The 18,543-nt window shown below is 38.8% G+C and overlaps 1 protein-coding gene across 2 annotated transcripts in view; it reads right to left on the minus strand.

The window, feature by feature from the left end:
* Positions 1-16,931: 16,931 nt before the first annotated feature.
* The window catches only part of IPO13 (importin 13), a 215,248-nt gene continuing 213,636 nt past the window's right edge, over positions 16,932-18,543 (minus strand). For both annotated transcript variants that reach the window (XM_053693586.1, XM_053693585.1), the window contains one exon: positions 16,932-17,887. In XM_053693586.1, coding sequence (XP_053549561.1) covers positions 17,791-17,887 — 97 coding nt within the window. In that variant the 3' untranslated portion in view covers positions 16,932-17,790. The remainder of the gene's footprint in view (positions 17,888-18,543) is intronic.

Below are 18,543 nucleotides of genomic sequence, written 5' to 3' on the forward strand. Positions count from 1 at the left end.
AGAACGGTACACCTGGTTTATCCCATTCCTTAGTAATAATTTCTGAAAACCTCTTAGGTATTGGAAAAACATCAGTGTAAACAGGCACTGCATGTTATTTATCCAATTTACACAATTTCTCTGGGAATACAATGGCATCACAGTCATCCAGAGTTGCTAAAACCTCCCTGAGCAACACGCGGAGGTGTTCAAGCTTAAATTTAAATGTAAACATATCAGAATCAGGTTGAAGTGTCTTCCCTGAGTCTGAAAAATCACCCACAGATAGAAGTTCTCCTGCTTCGGCTTCTGCACATTGTGAGGGTATATCAGACATAGCTACTAAAGCGTCAGAGAGCTCTGTATTTGTTCTAGCCCCAGAGCTGTCTTGCTTTCCTTGTAACCCTGGCAGTTTGGACAATACCTCTGTAAGGGTATGATTCATAACTGCCGCCATGTCTTGTATATAGCGGAAGTTATAGGCTCTGACACGTGGGGACAGTTAGTTGGCATAACTTCCCCCTTGTCAATTTCCTCTGGTGATAAATCTTTTAAAGTCAGAATATGGTCTTTATAACTTATAGTAAGATCAGTGCATTTGGTACACATTCTAAGGGGGGGTTCCACAATGGCTTCTAAACATAATGAACAAGGAGTTTCCTCTATGTCAGACATGTTTAACAGACTAGTAATGAGACCAGCAAGCTTGGAAAACACTTTAATTAATGTGAAAAAGCAGAATATAAAAAACGGTACTGTGCCTTTAAGGGGGAAAAAAACACAAAAACTGCAAAACAGTGAAAAAAAGCACTTAACTCTACGAAATTTTTACAGTGTGTATAATAGACTAAAATAGCATTGCACCCACTTGCAAATGGATGATTAACCCCTCAGGCTCAAAAACAAAGCAGAAAAACGGTAAAACCGTTATAACAGTCACAAGCAAACTGCCACAGCTCTACTGTGGCTCCTACCTGCCCATAAAACGACTTTTGTAGGCACAAAAACCCTTTACAGAGGTCCAATATGTCAGGCGACTCCTTCAGGGAAGCTGGATGTCTCAGAATGTAAAAACTACTGCGCAATTAGAGCGTGAAAATAGGCCCCTCCCACCATGCACTCAAAGTGAAAGGGCCATAAATAACTACTCCTAGGAGAAATCTAGTCAGCCATGTGGAAAACTAGGCCCCAAATAAAGATTTATCACCCTCAGTAAAAAACGTTCTTTATATATCATGCAAACGTTTTACATACTAAGCCATAAGAGCAAGTTACATGAATATTACCCTTTACTGCAAGCATGATGCCAGTCGTTTGTTAAATCACTGCAATCAGGCTTACCTTAGATATATCAGGCACTGTCAGCATTTTCTAGACTTTATCATCTCTCTAGAAAAAAATATACTGAACATACCTCAGAGCAGTTAATTCTGCAGGCCGTTCCCCCAGCTGACGTTTTCCCATACTCTTCAGTTATGTGTGAGAACAGCAGTGGACCTTAGTTACAGCCTGTTAAGATCATCAAAAACCTCAGGCAAAACTCTTCTTCTAATTTCTGCTTGAGGTAAAAACAGTACAATGCCAGTACCATTTAAAAATAACGAACTTTTGATTGAAGATAAACTACACTAATTCACCACATCTCTCTTGATACTTCCTTTCCTGTCGAGAGCTGCAAGAGAATGACTGGGAGTGGCAGTTAGGGGAGGAGCTATATAGACAGCTCTGCTGTGGGTGATCCTCTTGCAGCTTCCTGTTGGGAAGGAGAAATATCCCACAAGTAATGGATGAATCCGTGGACTGGATACACCTTACAAGAGAAAGTAAGTTTTTCTTATAAATTTCAAGAAAAAAACTTAAAATATAAACAGAAGAATCAAACTGAGACAGCTGCCTGAAGAACTTTTCTACCAAAGACTGCTTCAGAAGAAGCAAATACATTGAAATGGTAACATTTAGTAAATGTATGCAAAGAAGACCAAGTTGCTGCTTTGCAAAGGAGACTGCCCCGCCACTAAGTATGCCTTGTTAATCAACAGCTTTAACCAAGATGCCAAAGAAATGGAAGAGGCTTTCTGACCTTTCCTAGAACCAAAAGAGACAACAAATAGACTAGAAGTCTTCCTGAAATCTTTAGTAGCCTCAACATAGTATTTCAAAGCTCTTACCACATCCAAAGAGTGTAACAATTTCTCAAGAGAATTCTTAGGATTCGGACACAAGGAAGGAACAACAATTTCCCTACTAATGTTGTTAGAATTCACAACCTTAGGAAAAAATATAAACAAAATCCACAAAACAGCTTTATCCTAAGGGAAAATCAGAAAAGGAGACTCACAAGAGAGAGCAGACAATTCAGAAACTCTTCTAGCAGAAGAGATAGCCAAAAGGAACAATACTTTCCAAGAAAGTAGTTTAATATACAAAGAATGCATAGGGTCAAAAGGAGGAGCCTGCAAAACCTTCAAAACCAAATTAAGACTCCAAGGAGGAGAAATAGATTTAATAACAGGCTTGATATGGACCAAAGCCTGAACAAAACAGTGAATATCAGGAAGTTTAGCAATTTTTCTATGAAATAAAACAGAAAGAGCAGAGATTTGTCCCTCAAAGTACTTGCAGAAAATCCTTTATCCAAACCGTCCTGAAGAAACTGTAAAATTCTAGGAATTCTAAAAGAATGCCAAGAGAATTTATGAGAACACCATGAAATATAGGTTTTCCAAACCCGATAATAAATCTTGCTTGAAACAGACTTACTAGCCTGTATTAATCACTGAGTCAGAGAAACCTCTATGACTAAGCACTAAGCGTTCAATTTCCATACCTTCAAATTTAGCGATTTGATATCCTGATGGAAAAACGGCCCTTGAGACAAGTCTGGCCTTAAAGGTAGTGGCCAAGGTTGACAACTGGACATCTGGAAAATATCTGCATACCAAAACCTGTGAGGCCCTGCCGGTGCTATCAGAAACACATGCGATTATTCCATTATGATCTTGGAGATCACCCTTGAAAGAAGAACCAGAGGCGGAAAACTATAAGCAAGTTGGTAAGACCAAGGAACTGCTAACGCATCCACCATCTCCGCATGAGGATCCCTGGACCTGGAAAGGTATCTGGGAAGTTTCTTGTTTAGATGGGAAGTCATCAGATCTATTTCTGGAAGACCCCACATCTGTACAATCTGAAAAAACACATCTGGATAGAGAGACCACTCGCCCGGATGTAAAGTCTGACGGCTGAGATAATCCGCTTCCCAATTGTCTACACCTGGGATATGAATCTCAGAAATTAGACAAGAGTTGGATTCCACCCAAGAAAGTATCAGTGATACTTCTCTCATTGTTAAAGGACTGCGAGACCCTCCCTGATGATTGACATATGGCACAGCTGTGATATTGTCTGTCTGAAAGTGAATGAAAAGTTCTCTCTTTAATAGAGGCCAAGCCTGAAGAGCCCTGAAAATAGCACAGAGTTCTAAGATATTGATTGGTAACCTCGCCACTAGAGGATTCCAAACCCTTTGAGCTGTCAGAGACCCCCAGACAGCTCCCAAACCTGAAATACTTGCATCTGTGGAGACTTACAGTCCAGGAAGGACGAACAAAAGAGGCCCCTTGAACAATACGATGATGGTCTAACCACCAAGTCAGAGAGAGTAGAATTCTGGGATTTAAGAATATCAATTGTGATATCCAAGTATAATCCCTGCACCATTGATTCAGCATGCAAAGCTGCAGAGGTCTCATATGAAAACAAAGGGCATCACATCCGATGCTGCAGTCATGAGACCTAAAACTTCCATGAACATAGCCACTGAAGGGAATGATCGAGACTAAAGGTTTTGACAGCCTGAAATCAATTTCATTTGTCTCTTTTCTGTTAAAGACAAAGTCATGGACACAGAATCTATCTGGAAACCTAAAAAGGTGACCCTTGTCTGAGGAATCAAGAAACTCTTTGGTAAATTGATCCTCCAACTATGTCTTTGAAGAAACAACACTAGCTGATTTGTGTGAGATTCTGCGAAATGAAAAGACTGAGCCATTACTAAGATATCGTCCAAATAAGGAAACACCGCAAATACCCTGCTCTCTGATAACAGATAGAAGGGCACCGAGAACCTTCAAAAAGATTCTTGGAGCTGTCGATAGGCCAAATGGGAGAGCGATAAATTGGTAATGCTTGAATAGAAAAGAGAATCTCAGAAACCGATAGTGATCTGGATGAATCGGAATGTGAAGATAAGCGTCCTGTAAGTCTATTGTGGACATATAATGACCTTGCTGAACAAAAGGCAGAATAGTCCTTATAGTCACCATATTGAAAGTTGGGACCCTTACAAAAAAATTCAAAAACTTCAGATCCAGAACTGGTATGAATGAATTTTCTTTCTTTGGGACAATGAATAGATTTAAATAAAAATGCAGACCTTGTTCCTGAAGCGGAACTGGTATAATCAACCCTGAAAGCTCCAGATCTGAAACACACTTCAGAAAAGCCTGAGCTTTCACAAGATTTGTTGGAACGTGAGATAGAAAGAATCTTCTCACAGGAGGTTTTATTCTGAAACCTATTCGATACCCTTGAGAGACAATGCTCTGAATCCACTGATTCTGAACAGAATCTGCCCAAATGATTTAAAATAATTTCAATCTGCCCCCCACCAGTTGAACTGGATTGAGGGCCGCACCTTCATGCAGTCTTGGGGGCTGGCTTTGGTCACTTATAAGGCTTGGATTTATTCAAACTTGAAGATGGCTTCCAATTGAAACCAGAGTCCTTAGGGGAAGGAGTGGTTTTCTGTTATCTATTCTGACAAAAGGAACAAAAACGATTAAAAACTTTAGATTTACCATTAGATTTTTTTTTATCTTGGGGCAAAAAAACTCCCTTCCCCCCAGTGATAGTGGAAATAATAGAACTAAACTGAGAACCAAATAAATTATTACCCTGGAAAGATAGAGATGGTAATCTAGATTTAGATACCATGTCAGCATTCAATGATTTAAGCCATAAAGTTCTTCTAGCTAAAATAGTTAAAGACAAAAAAGCATCACAGATAAAATGATTAGCATGTTGAAGCAAACGAACAATGCTAGACAAATCAGGATCTGCTTCCTGTTGTGCTAAGCTATCCAACCAAAACGTTGATGCAGCCGCAACATCAGCCAAAGAAATGGCAGGCCTGAGAATATAACCAGAATGTAAATAAGGTTTCCTCAGATAAGATTCAATCCTCTTATCTAAAGGATCCTTAAAAGAAGTACTACCTTCCATAGGAATAGTAGTACGTTTGGCAAGAGTAGAAATAGCCCTATCAACCATAGGGACTTTTTTCCAAAACTCCAAATTAGCCACTGGTAAAGGATACAACTTCTTAAAGCTAGAAGGATTAAAAGAAGCACCAGGTTTAGACCATTCCTTAGCGATCACATCAGAAACCGCATCTGGGACAGGAAAAACCTCAGGAGTAACCACAGGTGGTTTAAAAACAGAATTTAAACGTTTACTGGTTTTGTTATCAAGAGGACCAGACTCCTCAATACCCAAAGCATAAATGTCTGAAGTAGGATCTTATGAACCAGAGAGAGATCCTCTTCAGAGGAGGATATTTCAGTATGATGTCGGTCATTACAAGTTTCATCAGTTTTATGAGAAGTTTTAAAACACCTTTTACGTTTATTAGAAGGTGAAATAACAGACATAGCCTTCTGTATTGCATCAGCAATTTAATTTTTCATATCAACAGGGATATCATGTACATTGGATGTTGAGGGAACAACAGACGCTCTACTAGTACTAATAGAAACATATAGGCATGCAAAAGCTTATTATGACAACTGTTACATATTATAGCCGGAGATATAATCTCAGCTTGTTTACAACAGATACACGTAGCTTTGGTAGAATTGTGTTCAGACAGATACCTGATAAATGTATTTCTTTCTTGACACGATGAGTCCATAGATCATCTAATTACCACTCCTGCACAGCAGGAGGCAGCAATGAGCACCACAGCAAAGCTGTTAAATATCACCTCCCTTCCCTCCAACCCCAGTCATTCGACCAAAGCAAAGGAGAGAAAGGAAGCAACAAGGTGCAGAGGCGTCTGAAGTTTATAACATACCAACAAATCTGTCCAAAAAGAACAAGGCGGGCCGTGGACTAATCGTGTCAAGAAATAAATAAATTTATCAGGTAAGCATAACATTTGTTTTCTTTTTAATGACATGATGAGTCCACGGATCATCTAATTACTATTGGGAATCAATACCCAAGCTAGAGGACACAGATGATAAGGGAGGGACAAGACAGGGAACCTAAACGGAAGGCACCACTGCTTGAAGAACCTTTCTCCCAAAAGAAGCCTCAGCTGAGGAAAAGGTATCAAGTTTATAGAATTTTGAAAAAGTGTGAAGAGAGTACCAAGTTGCAGCCTTGCAAATCTGTTCCACAGAAGCTTCATTTTTGAATGCCCAGGAAGAGGAAACAGTCCTCGTAGAATGAGCCGTAACTCTCTCAGGAGGCTGCTGTCCAGCAGTCTCATAGGCAAAGCGAATGATATTCTTCAGCCACAAAGAAAGAGAAGTAACCATAGCTTTCTGCCCTTTACGTTTCCCAGAGAATACCACAAACAGAGCAGAAGACTGACGAAATCCTTAGTCGCCTGTAAATAGAATTTTAATGCACGCACCACGTCCAGATTGTGCAGAAGACGTTCCTTCTGAGAAGAAACAACAAGGAAGAAACAACAATCTCCTGATTAATGTTCCGATCTGAAACTACTTTAGGGAGAAACCCTAACTTAGTACGTAAAACTACCTTATCCGAATGAAAAATAAAGGTAAGGAGACTCATACTGTAATGCCGAGAGCTCTGAAACTCTACGAGCAGATGAAATAGCAACAAGAAGCAAAACATTCCAAGATAACAACTTAATATCTAAGGAATGCATAGGCTCAAACGGAGCCCTTTGAAGAATCTTAAGAACTAATTTAAGACTCCAGGGAGGAGTAACTGGCTTGAACACAGACCTGATCCTGACCAAGGCCTAACAAAACGATTGCATGTCTGGGATGTCCGCCAGATGTTTATGTAACAAAATAGACAAGGCAGATATTTGACCCTTTAGGGAACTTGCCGATAAACCCTTCTCCAAACCTTCTTGGAGAAAGGACAGAATTCTAGGAATCCTAACTCTACTCCAAGAGTGGCCTTTGGATTCACACCAATACAGATATTTACGCCATATCTTATGGTAAATCTTTCTAGTCATAGGTTTACGAGCCTGAATCATGGTCTCAATGACCGATTCCGAAAATCCACGCTTGGATAAAATTAAGCAATCAATCTCCAAGCAGTCAGCTTCAGAGAAACTAGATTTGGATGAAGGAAGGGCCCTTGAAGTAGAAGGTCCTTTTTCAACGGAAGTCTCCAAGGTGGAAGAGATGACATGTCCACCAGGTCTGCATACCAAATCCTGCGAGGCCATGCCGGTGCAATGAGGATCACTGATGCCCTCTCCTGTTTGATTCGAGCAATGACCCGAGGTAGAAGAGCGAACGGAGGAAATAGGTATGCAATACTGAAATTCCAAGGTACCACCAAAGCATCTATCAGTACGGCCTGAGGGTCCCTTGACCTCGACCCGTACCTCCGAAGCTTGGTATTCTGCCGAGAAGCCATGAGATCCAATTCCGGCTGTCTCCATTTGAGAGTCAGGCTGGAAAGCACTTCCGGATGGAGTTCCCACTCCCCGGGTGAAAGGTCTGTCTGCTCAGGAAGTCCGCCTCCCAGTTGTTCACTCCAGACAGCAGTTGTGGGTCTTCGCCCACTGAATTATCTTGGCTACCTCTGTCATGGCCAAGGAACTGCAAGTTCCTCCCTGATAGTTGATGTAAGCCACTGAAGTTATGTTGTCCGACTGGAACCTGATGAATCGGGCCGAGACTAACTGAGGCCAGACCAGAAGAGCATTGAAGATTGCTCTCAGCTCCAAAATGTTAATGGGTAGAACAGACTCCGACCGAGCCCACATCCCTCGAGTCTTTAGAGAGCCCCAGACTGCTCTCCATCCCAGAAGGCTGGCGTCCATTGTCACAATCACCCAGGTGGGTCTGCGCAAGCAAGTTACCTGGGATAGATGGTCCTGAGACAACCACCAAAGAAGAGAATCCCTTGTCTTCTGTTCCAGATGTAATCGTGGAGACAGGTGCGCATAATCTCCATTCCACTGCCTGAGCATGCATAACTGCAGCGGTCTGAGGTGGAAACGGACAAACGGGATGATGTCCATAGCCGCTACCATCAGACCGATTACCTCCATACATTGAGCCACTGACGGCCGAAGGAGAGGACTGAAGCGATAGACAAGAATCTTCTGTCAGAAATATCTTCATTGATAAGGAATCTATTATGGTTCCCAAGAAAACTACCCTTGTAGTTGGAACCAAGGAACTCATTTCCAAGTTCACCTTCCATCCATGAGATCGCAGGAAGGATAACGACATTTCCATGTGGGATTTTGCCTGTTGAAAGGATGGTGCCTGAACCAGAATGTCGTCCGCATAAGGCGCCACTGCAATGCCACGCAACCGGAGCACCGCCAACAGTGATTCCAGAACCTTTGAAAAAATTCTGGGAGCGGTGGCGAGGCCAAATGGAAGAGCCACAAACTGGAAGTGTTTGTCTAGAAAAGCAAACCTGTCTAGAAAAGCTCTGACATCCCTTCTACTTATTTCTCTTGTCCTGAGGGAAGAAATGACCCTTTCCTCCTGTAATGTCAGAAATTATTTTCGCCAATCCAGGCCCAAACAAGGTCTTCCCCTTGTAGGGAATAGCCAAAAGCTTAGACTTAGATGAGACATCCGCAGACCAAGATTTTAACCATAAGGCTCTGCTGGCCAGCGAAGCAAAACCGGAAATCTTTGCTCCTGTAGGGAAGCATCCGTAATAAAGGAATTGGCCAACTTAAGGGCCTTGATCCTATCCTGGATCTCTTCAAGGGGAGTGTCTGTCCTAATAGAATCAGACAACGCATCAAACCAGTATGCCGCCGCACTAGTGACGGTAACAATGCACACTACAGGTTGCCATTATAAACCTTGGTGTACATACATCTTCTTGAGTAACCCCTCTAATTTTTTGTCCATAGGATCTTTAAAAGAACAACTATCCTCTATGGGAATAGTGGTCCTCTTAGCCAGTGTGGAAATTGTCCCCTCCACCTTGGGTACTGTCTGCCAAGACTCCTTAATAGAATCTGCTATAGGAAACATCTTTTTAAATATAGGGGATGGAGAAAAAAGGATACCCGGTCTTTCCCATTCCTTAGCAATAATCTCTGTAGCTTGATCTGGTACAGGAAAAACCTCCACCATGGAAGGTACATCAAAATATTTGTTTAGCTTACTGGATTTCTTAGGATTGACTACGACTGTGGTGTCGCTGTCATCCAGTGTAGCTAAAACCTCCTTAAAGGGACAGTCTACCATAGAATTGTTATTGTTTTAAAAGATAGATAATCCCTTTATTACCCATTGCCCAGTTTTGCATAACCAACACAGTTATATTAATATACTTTTTACCTCTGTGATTACCTTGTATCTAGGAACCTTCTTCCAGCCCCCCGATCACATGACTGTGACTGTGTTTATTATCTATTGTCTTAAATTAAGCATCGTTTTGTGCTAAATCTTAAAGGGACACTCAACCAAAATTAAACTTCCATTATTCAGATAGAGCATGCCATTTTAAACAACTTTCCAATTAACTTCCATTAATAAAATGTGCACAGTCTTTTTATATTTAAACTTTTTGAGTCACCTGCTCGTACTGAGCATGTGCAAGAATAAGTGTGTATGCATTTGAGAATGGCTGATGGCTGTCACATGGTACGTGTATGCATTTGTGATTGACTGATGGTTGTCACATGGTACAGGGGGAGTGGAAAAAGACATAACTTTTAAAATTGTCAGAAAAAAAAATCTAATACTCATTTGAAGTTCAGACTAAGTGCTATTGCATTGTCTTGTTATCTTGCATTTGTTGATTATGCAAATCTACTGTGTTGACTGGTCCTTTAAATAGCCCCCTGTGCCTGAACACAGTGTTATCTATATGGCCCACGTGTACTTTCTGTCTCTTTGTGTTGAAAAGAGATTTTAAAAGCATGTGATAAGAGGCAGCCCTCAAAGGCTTAGAAATTAGCATATAAGCCTACCTATGTTTAGTTTAAACTAAGAATACCAAGAGAAAAAAGCAAACTTGATGATAAAAGTAAATTGGAAAGTGGATTAAAATTAAAAGTCCTATTGAATAATGAAAGTTTAATTTATACTAGACTGTCTCTTTAAGTAACAGACGGAGGTGTTCTAGCTTAAACCTGAAAGATACAACTTCAGTATCAGCAGAAGGAATTACACTGAGTCTGAGATTTCACCCTCAAATGCTACCAAAGTATCCTCCTCCTCAGGCTTCTGGGAGGGGGCATTCGAAATAGCCACGACTGTGTCAGTAACTTTACCTACTGATTGTTTACATTTACTCTTGCACTTTCCCTGCAGCATGGGAAAAGCAGACAACGCATCAGATACCGCTGAGGACATGAGGGAAGCAATGTCTTGCAACGTAACTCCAGCTGGAGTGAGAGAGGAAGCACAGGGCACTAGAAGAGTGGACAATAAATTTTTGGACATATGAGGAGAAAGCTGCGGCATATCTTGAACATTGTCAGAAGACTCCTGAACAGCATCCGCCCTAGACAATGTTGGCTCAGAAAAAAGTCTATCCCTGTAATGTAAGTTCTCTCAATACATGAGGAACAGAAAGGGATTGGTGGTTCAACATTAGCATCAAAACATAAAGAACATGTAACATCTTGCAGGGCCTCTTGGTCCATCTTTATTTACCAACAAACTGAATAAATAGATAAATAACTGATATTTATTAAGAAAATACCCCCCAAAAAATAAACACACCCGACACCTCTACACCTCAGCTTAACTTTGCTGAGGTGCTTACCTGCCTGACTAACACCGGAGTGTATACACTGTTAGACGATCTGGATTAAACCTCTTTATTCTGTCAATTGAAGTCCGTAATACGGCCAAAAACTGTGACGAAGCTTTCTTTGCTATGGAAACACAGAAAGTATAAGGGAGAAGTGCCCAACAAAATTTGCCGCTTACAGTAACACCGCCCATTATGGGCGTTACAAGAAAAAACTCCCATTCAGCCAAAAGTATAGTGTTGCCGTTGTATCATTACTAAAGTAAAAAACATCACCTCTGAGCCTGCTCCTCGTCCTCCATGCCTGCTATTACTGCCCGTAATAAAAGATCCTTCAAGTCATAGGAGAACTTTTCTTTTGTCTAAGAATTTGTTTAACTTATTTTAAAGTAACATAGTAGATGAGGTTGAAAAAAGACAGAAGTCCATCAAGTTCAACCTATACAAATCTAAAATATATACAAAAAGCTCCAGTTAAGCTTAAATAATCCCACTAAAAGTTGACCCATTTAATACTAGGAATCATATCCATGAATTTTGTTTATAGACAGAAATGTATCCAAATAATGTTTAAATGTATCTAAGGTATTGTCATTCACTACCTCCTTTGGTAATGAATTCCAAAATGTTATTGCTCTTACAGTGAAAAAACGTTTCCGTTGCAGTAGATTTATTCTGTATAACGTTCCCAGAAAATAAAAATTCAGCACTTACCTTTATAAATCTGCCCGGCAGCAAGGCAGCTCACTAGGTTTGAGAGGCAAGATCCCTCACATGGACCTGTGGAAAAAAATGCAAAGACTGAATAATCTTACTCAGGCTTTAGAAATAGGGCAGCATTAGTATATGGGAGGCGCACTGACAATTATACCCCACAAGTTCCCATAGCTCTAAAGCCACCACTGCTCTACTGAAGAGACTGATATAGACTACGGCTACACCCTAGAACAAAGCAGCACAATCTTGCACTACTTAAAAAATAATAAAATCTTGCTTGAAGAATCTTTTCTAACACCTAACTTTACCACTTTTTTGCTCTAACGTAGGCAAAGAGAAGGACTGGGGTTGGAGGGAAGGGAGGTGATATTTAACAGCTTTGCTGTGGTGCTCTTTGCTGTCTCCTGCTGGGCAGGAGTGATATTCCCAATAGTAATTAGATGATCCGTGGACTCATTGTGTCATTAGAAAGAAAAATGCATATGCTAAATAGGCAGAAAAGAAAACAGCATAGCCCTATAGAATATAAAGAGAACAAGGAGCATAAAGGAAGTGGGGTAATATAACCAAAAAAATATTTGGCGCCACCCAACATCCGGAAATGACGCAACTCGTCAATAAAGACGCAGGAAATGATGAAACTTGCAACACTAAAGACGCAAATTTGCGCCAAAAAATTTCACAACAAAAATGACGCAATAAATAACAGTATTTTGCACCCTCGCGAGCCTAGATTTGCCCGTGAAATAAAGGAAAAACAAGTCAAATTGGAAAAAAAAGACTAAAACCCAAGTAAGAAAATATTAAAAAATAACTTCCTAAAACATAATTCCCATACTGAAACTGTTAGACTGCAAAGGGAAATACACATAGACCTGACTCATTTAAATAAATACATATATTTAAAACTTTATATAAAGCGCCAAATATAGCTGAGTGTGTCTTAAATAATGATACATACTTACCGAAAGACACCCATCCACATATAGCAGGCAGCCAAGCCAGTACTGAAAACTATCAGCAGAGGTAATGGTATGAGTATATCGTCGATCTGAAAAGGGAGGTAGGAGATGAATCCCTACGACCGAACCCTTGAAAAGATTTCCCATGAGTTAAACCATAAAAATTAACAGGCGATACGCTCTTCACATCCCTCTGACAAACATTGTAATCTGAGAGGAATTGTGCTTCAAAATGGTTAGAAGAAATCAAGCACAAACTTACTTCACCACCTCCATAGGAGGCAAAGTTTGTAAAACTAAGGTGTGAGTGAGGTAGGAGGTGTATTTATAAGCATTTGAGGTTTGGGAAACTTTGCCCCTACTGGTAGGAATGTATATCCCATAAGTCACTAGCTCATGGACTCTTGCCATTTACATGAAGGAAATCCCACCCACTGTTCCAACAGAGGAACAGGAACAATCACTCCCATAGACTCAAGATCCGAAACTGACAGAAAAAAAGGCTCACAGAATTTTTTGGAACATTGGACAGAATAAACCTTCCTCTGGGAGGCCTTGTTGTGAAACCTATCCGATAACTCTGAGAAATAATTCTTAGAATCCAATAATCCTGAACAATGCACTAAGAGACAAACCATGCAGAACCTTCATATAGCATACCTATATAATGAGGGAGCGCTCACGTTATCCGACATCAGATAAGAAGAAAAAGCACAGCAAAACTAACCTGCGCTATCCCAAGAAAAAAAAAGTAAAGAGGAAAAAAAAAGGACAGGTTCCCGCAACACCTTCGGAAGGCTTGTGACTAATTCCCATGAGGTGAAAAAAACATGTGTCACTAGCTACACATACTGCCAATACATCCCTCCATTAAACACTGCATTTTGATGGGAAATGGGCCTCAACTCAGTCTAACAACCCCTCTCACTGAAAAAGAACATGCACATCTTCATTCTTCACCTTCCTCCAGCAGAGGCAAAGACAAGACTGAGTTACCAGTGAGGTGAGAGGGGTTTTATAGAGCTCTTGGGGTTTGGGAATCTGCCTCCTCCTAGTGGCAGGGAAAAGGAATTCCCAGGAGTAATGGATCGTGGACTCTTACCACCTGTATGAAAGAAAATCACTTTGTTTCTCTATTTTTTTTATTATGAATCACATATTTGAATCTCTCGTCAGTCCCCATTCAATACCGTATTAAGGCTGCAACTGACATGGATACTTTATTTTATTTCTTACTTTATGCCACCATGACCCCAAGTTTACAATTATACATTTATGCTTCTGGCATTTTGTTATGTTTTTGACCCATTGAAATATTTTATGCAACATTTTTAAATACCTCAAACATTTTAGTATTTAATGTATAAGATTGATTATAGCTTTACATTTATGACATAGGCCATTTGTACCATTTCTAACCGACCCATCAGTAATGTAATCCCAGTGTAACAAATTAATAAGAGAAATAGAGACTTTATCAACATTTCTTTTTTACAGCACGATTTACAACAACCTTCATCTATAGAAAAAAGCGGTATTCCATATATAACAGCTGGGTAAAATATTATAGTGAAAAAATTTAAAAGAGAGGGGGGGGGGGAATATTTTGAATGTGTTGGTTTAAAGCAAACATATGATGATCTGAACATGTATAGAACATATTTTCTTTGCTTCATGTGCACGTGAGTACATACTGCACATTTAGAAGTAATGATAATATATGGGAAACACAAAATATATGTAATATTTAACAGTTTTTAAAGTCAATGCTTTTTATTGTTCCACTTCTCAATCTGAGTGTGCAGGCCTGGTCTACAAATTACTTATTTGTGCCCTTACAGTCCAAATCACATGCAGGTTCCTTGCTTCTAGGTAACGTGTGTATCGGATTCTGGTACTTATTGTGCTAAAGAACTGTTCAAGTAAATTGTGTTCAAATAGGAGTAATTTGTAGAACTGGCTTGAAGCCCATGCAACTTTTTGGAAAAAAAAAAGACAAAATTGGCCTCCCAACTACCTAAGTGCAAAGAAGAAAGGAAAAGAAAGAAAAAAAAAAAAAAAAAAAAGACAAAATTGGCCTCCCAACTACCTAAGTGCAAAGAAGAAAGGAAAAAAAAAAAAAAGACAAAATTGGCCTCCCAACTACCTAAGTGCACAGAAGAAAGGAAAAAAAAAAAGAGCATGAAATCAAAAGGTATTAATCAGTAATAGGTGCCACAGTCCGCTGAAAACATGCACATTTTCACATTTATATTTGATACATTTTTATTACAAAATATTTTGTGATTTAATTTAATAAACTGGCCCACATGTAACTTTTTGTTCTGCAAATGCAGGAGTACATCATACAAATGAAGTACTTATAAGGGACATCACATTTATTGTGATATAGGCATAACAACAAGCTTTGCATTGCTAAAGATCTATATACAAAATAAAATCATTTTAAAACATTTCAAACTATTACGTTTGTTTAAGCCTCCTTTACATTGTTTGGAATTGAGTGTTATATATTGCTGTGGATGTATAGAAAGAAATTGAGATCTTGTGCTGATCAAGCAATATATAGGGTGTTGCAGGGTCAAAGTTCTGTATCCTGCAAGATTTATTCCAGTCTGTCTGGGGCCAGTGAGAAAAAACACAATTTAAAGCAGTAAATGACAGGAAAATGTGACAAAACATATTTAAAGTATTTTACAAAGTTATGTTTTTGTTTTTTTTACAATGCATAATTAAATGATTCAAGGAGGATTCATGTTTGCATTTTATGTACCTCCCGACGGTAAGAGCCAGCAGTTTCACAAAAATAAATCTGATCATTTTACAGTCTCTAGGAGGTGCCCGAAAGCACAGAACTATGGTCAAATGAACCATTATTTATCCTACTTTGCTCAAATCTTAATAAATAAGTTTACTGCAAAATACATATTACAGTTTATAAAACAAATAAATAGTTCTATTACTGCAGACCTTACGCAAAATATAAAAACATTAGGCAGCTCTTGTTTAAAAAAAATAATCTCTCTTTATAATTACAGACTAAACCCATCATATAAGTACGAAAGTTTGTGAAAGATCCCTGGCTCACAATCCCTATCTAAATCCACATTGTTTTCCACATGGAAATGTCTGTGTTGTCCTATAATCCCTATTTGTTTCAGTTTTACGGCTAAGGGACATTGTACTCATTAAAATGTTTGTGTTGTGTTTATGAAACAGCAGCAGTTAAATCATTTTTTGAACGACAAACGTTACAAAACAGCTCTCAAATTAAAAGTTAAAAAAGGAAAGTAAACACGTAATTTTCTATATAAAATGTTATGTTTAATGAAATAACTTTGCAATATTTTTTATTATTTATTTTGCCCTCTTTTTAAATAAATTTAGCTCAGAAAATTGAGCAATTTCTAATTCTCAAAGCATGAAATGCACCAGCTGACAGGGCTAATCCTGCTACATAGCTGTCCCAATTGGCTTTATCAGATAACTGCAAAACAATGCACTTTATACTAACGTTATGGCAGTGACTAGTTTTGTTGTCTGTGGGCTGAAGCCCAGATTGTCTCATCCAAATAAGGCAAATAGTGGATAGTTTGTCTATTGAAAAATAGCTGCAGAAAAGGATGTTAATTTGTTTTAAATTTTGAAGACTTGGCTGATATGTTTATTCTATAGCAACACAACATAAATGTCTTGTAATTAAAAGGTGTTTACTGCCACTTTAAACAGGAAGCTTAACTGATACTTATGTATCTATCACTTACTGCCTGACAAAAATATCTCCCATGGAATAACAGTTTATTTAGCAGAGTTAAACTTTTTTGAAATACTTTCTTTTAGATAGAAGAAATATACATTCTGAATATCAAGTCCCTTTAAAATCTATTCTCACCAGAATAAATATCACATAAGAAATTAGTGAACTTTACACAATGATCATGTTTAAGTCATTTTTTTTATAAAGATAGAGCTTAGAACATATTTCCTAGAGTCATTTTTCGATAAAATGGATAAATACATCTATTCCTTTACTTATACAAAAAATCTTATTTTTATTTTGTTCCTTTGCAAGATGTTTGCGCACAATTTCCCGTAAAGCAGCTGTTAAAAACCAGAGCCATTGGCCTTACTAATTGCCCGGCTTATGACTATTTATCAGTTGTAACATCAACATATGTAACTCACCAAGCTAGATTTAAGGATCTTTCATGTGATTTTAGGCTTAAAAAATCAAAAATAGAAAAAAAAAAACATGGACAATGTGCAAATAAAGTTTATTGCATCCGGCCCTTCTGTGCTGAAGCACAAAATACCATTATACAGCTCGTATAGAGGCCAAAACAAACTATTAAAATATTCAATGCATATTGTGTCTATAGCGAGATTTTACCCTTTGGAAGCAGACACTTCATGCGTTTATTTTTCTTCAACCTTTTACGTGTTGGTAAAATGCAGAGAATCATTGTGTGTGTGTTCAGGCTGAAATGCTTTTGGAGCAGATTGTAAGTATAACTGCCTCATTACACTGAATGTGTTCAGTGAAAATACCCTCTAAGTTAAACATAAAACAGTAAACAAAAAAAACACTGTCACCGTTCTACATATCCTCACCATAAACCTATTTCCAAATCTCTTCATCTCAAGAACATCACAAACTTTGTAACAGTCCGGATCCAGCCCTGAAATGGATAAGGATTAAAATCTGCATACATGCGTATTAACAATATTGTAGTTTGAGGGGAAGCAACATGACTCTGTTCAAAGTCCAATCATAACAGTTTAGGAACAAGTCACTTTTTGTTTTCCTTGTTTAATCCAATTCCCACCCATGACATTTGCTTGGGCTTCCTCTGGATAATGTCACTATAAGTGTCCACAAGGAAGAGCAGAACCAAGCCATTAAAGGGTAGATTTAGGATCACAACATGGAGATTTTTAAACCAGGAAGCTTTATTCAGATGTCTTTTCGTTGTTGCCTTTAGAATTTCTTGGTAAAAATAGGAAGTTCCTTTGAGAGATAACAGACCAATCTGAATGAGGTTAGGGGGTCTGAGCAGGTCAATGCAATCTGGAGGTAAAGGTTAGCTTGCCAGTTGTAGTCCTACCCTGTAGATAGCTAATAATCCGCTGTATATTCTGTTCCATGTAAACCGCGACATAGCAGAGTAAATTCCTTCACCATATCTTTCACACGACGTTTGTTCACACGCTCCCTGTAAAGATTAAGAGAAAACAATTTTTTTAAACTGACCCAATTAGTTGTTTGAAGCAATTTCCCAACCAATCCCCTACTACATGTAATTAGTTCCATTATTGGCTGGTATGACTCTATCCCTCTTGAGAAAGCTTGCACGGATAGCAGGCAAAATGCGTTGAGCTTTTGTGACCCTCACAGGCTTCTATATTATTATATCACAGGAACCATTACAACGGCCCAGAAAGACTAACTGTTTGTTAATTGAACTAACCAGGAGCCGAGTGATATACAGAGGCAAATGGAACAGCTCGGAGGACCTTTCACGAGTGGACAATCTTGAATTTTGCTGATGTGATTTTATCTTTCTTACAGTAAGTGCAACTTGTACAGCGCTTGAACGCTGCGTGAATAAATGTTACTTTGACTAGGAGCTGTGCCATTTGGTTTTTACATTATTACCATACTCCACTTGGCCGAGGAACAACCACAGTGAAAGAAGCTGCAGCCTGATACACCTAAAGGAGGAACATTTTCCACAACCCCTTAGACGTTCTTGTGGTGACTTTACATGAGACATTTAAAAAAAAACTTTTTTAATGTATAAGCTTAATGAAATTAAACGTGACTATTTTTATATGTATTAATTTAAATTCTCTTATTTCATTGCTACTT

Source organism: Bombina bombina, chromosome 10, assembly GCF_027579735.1.
Source record: "Bombina bombina isolate aBomBom1 chromosome 10, aBomBom1.pri, whole genome shotgun sequence".
Taxonomy (NCBI): domain Eukaryota; kingdom Metazoa; phylum Chordata; class Amphibia; order Anura; family Bombinatoridae; genus Bombina; species Bombina bombina.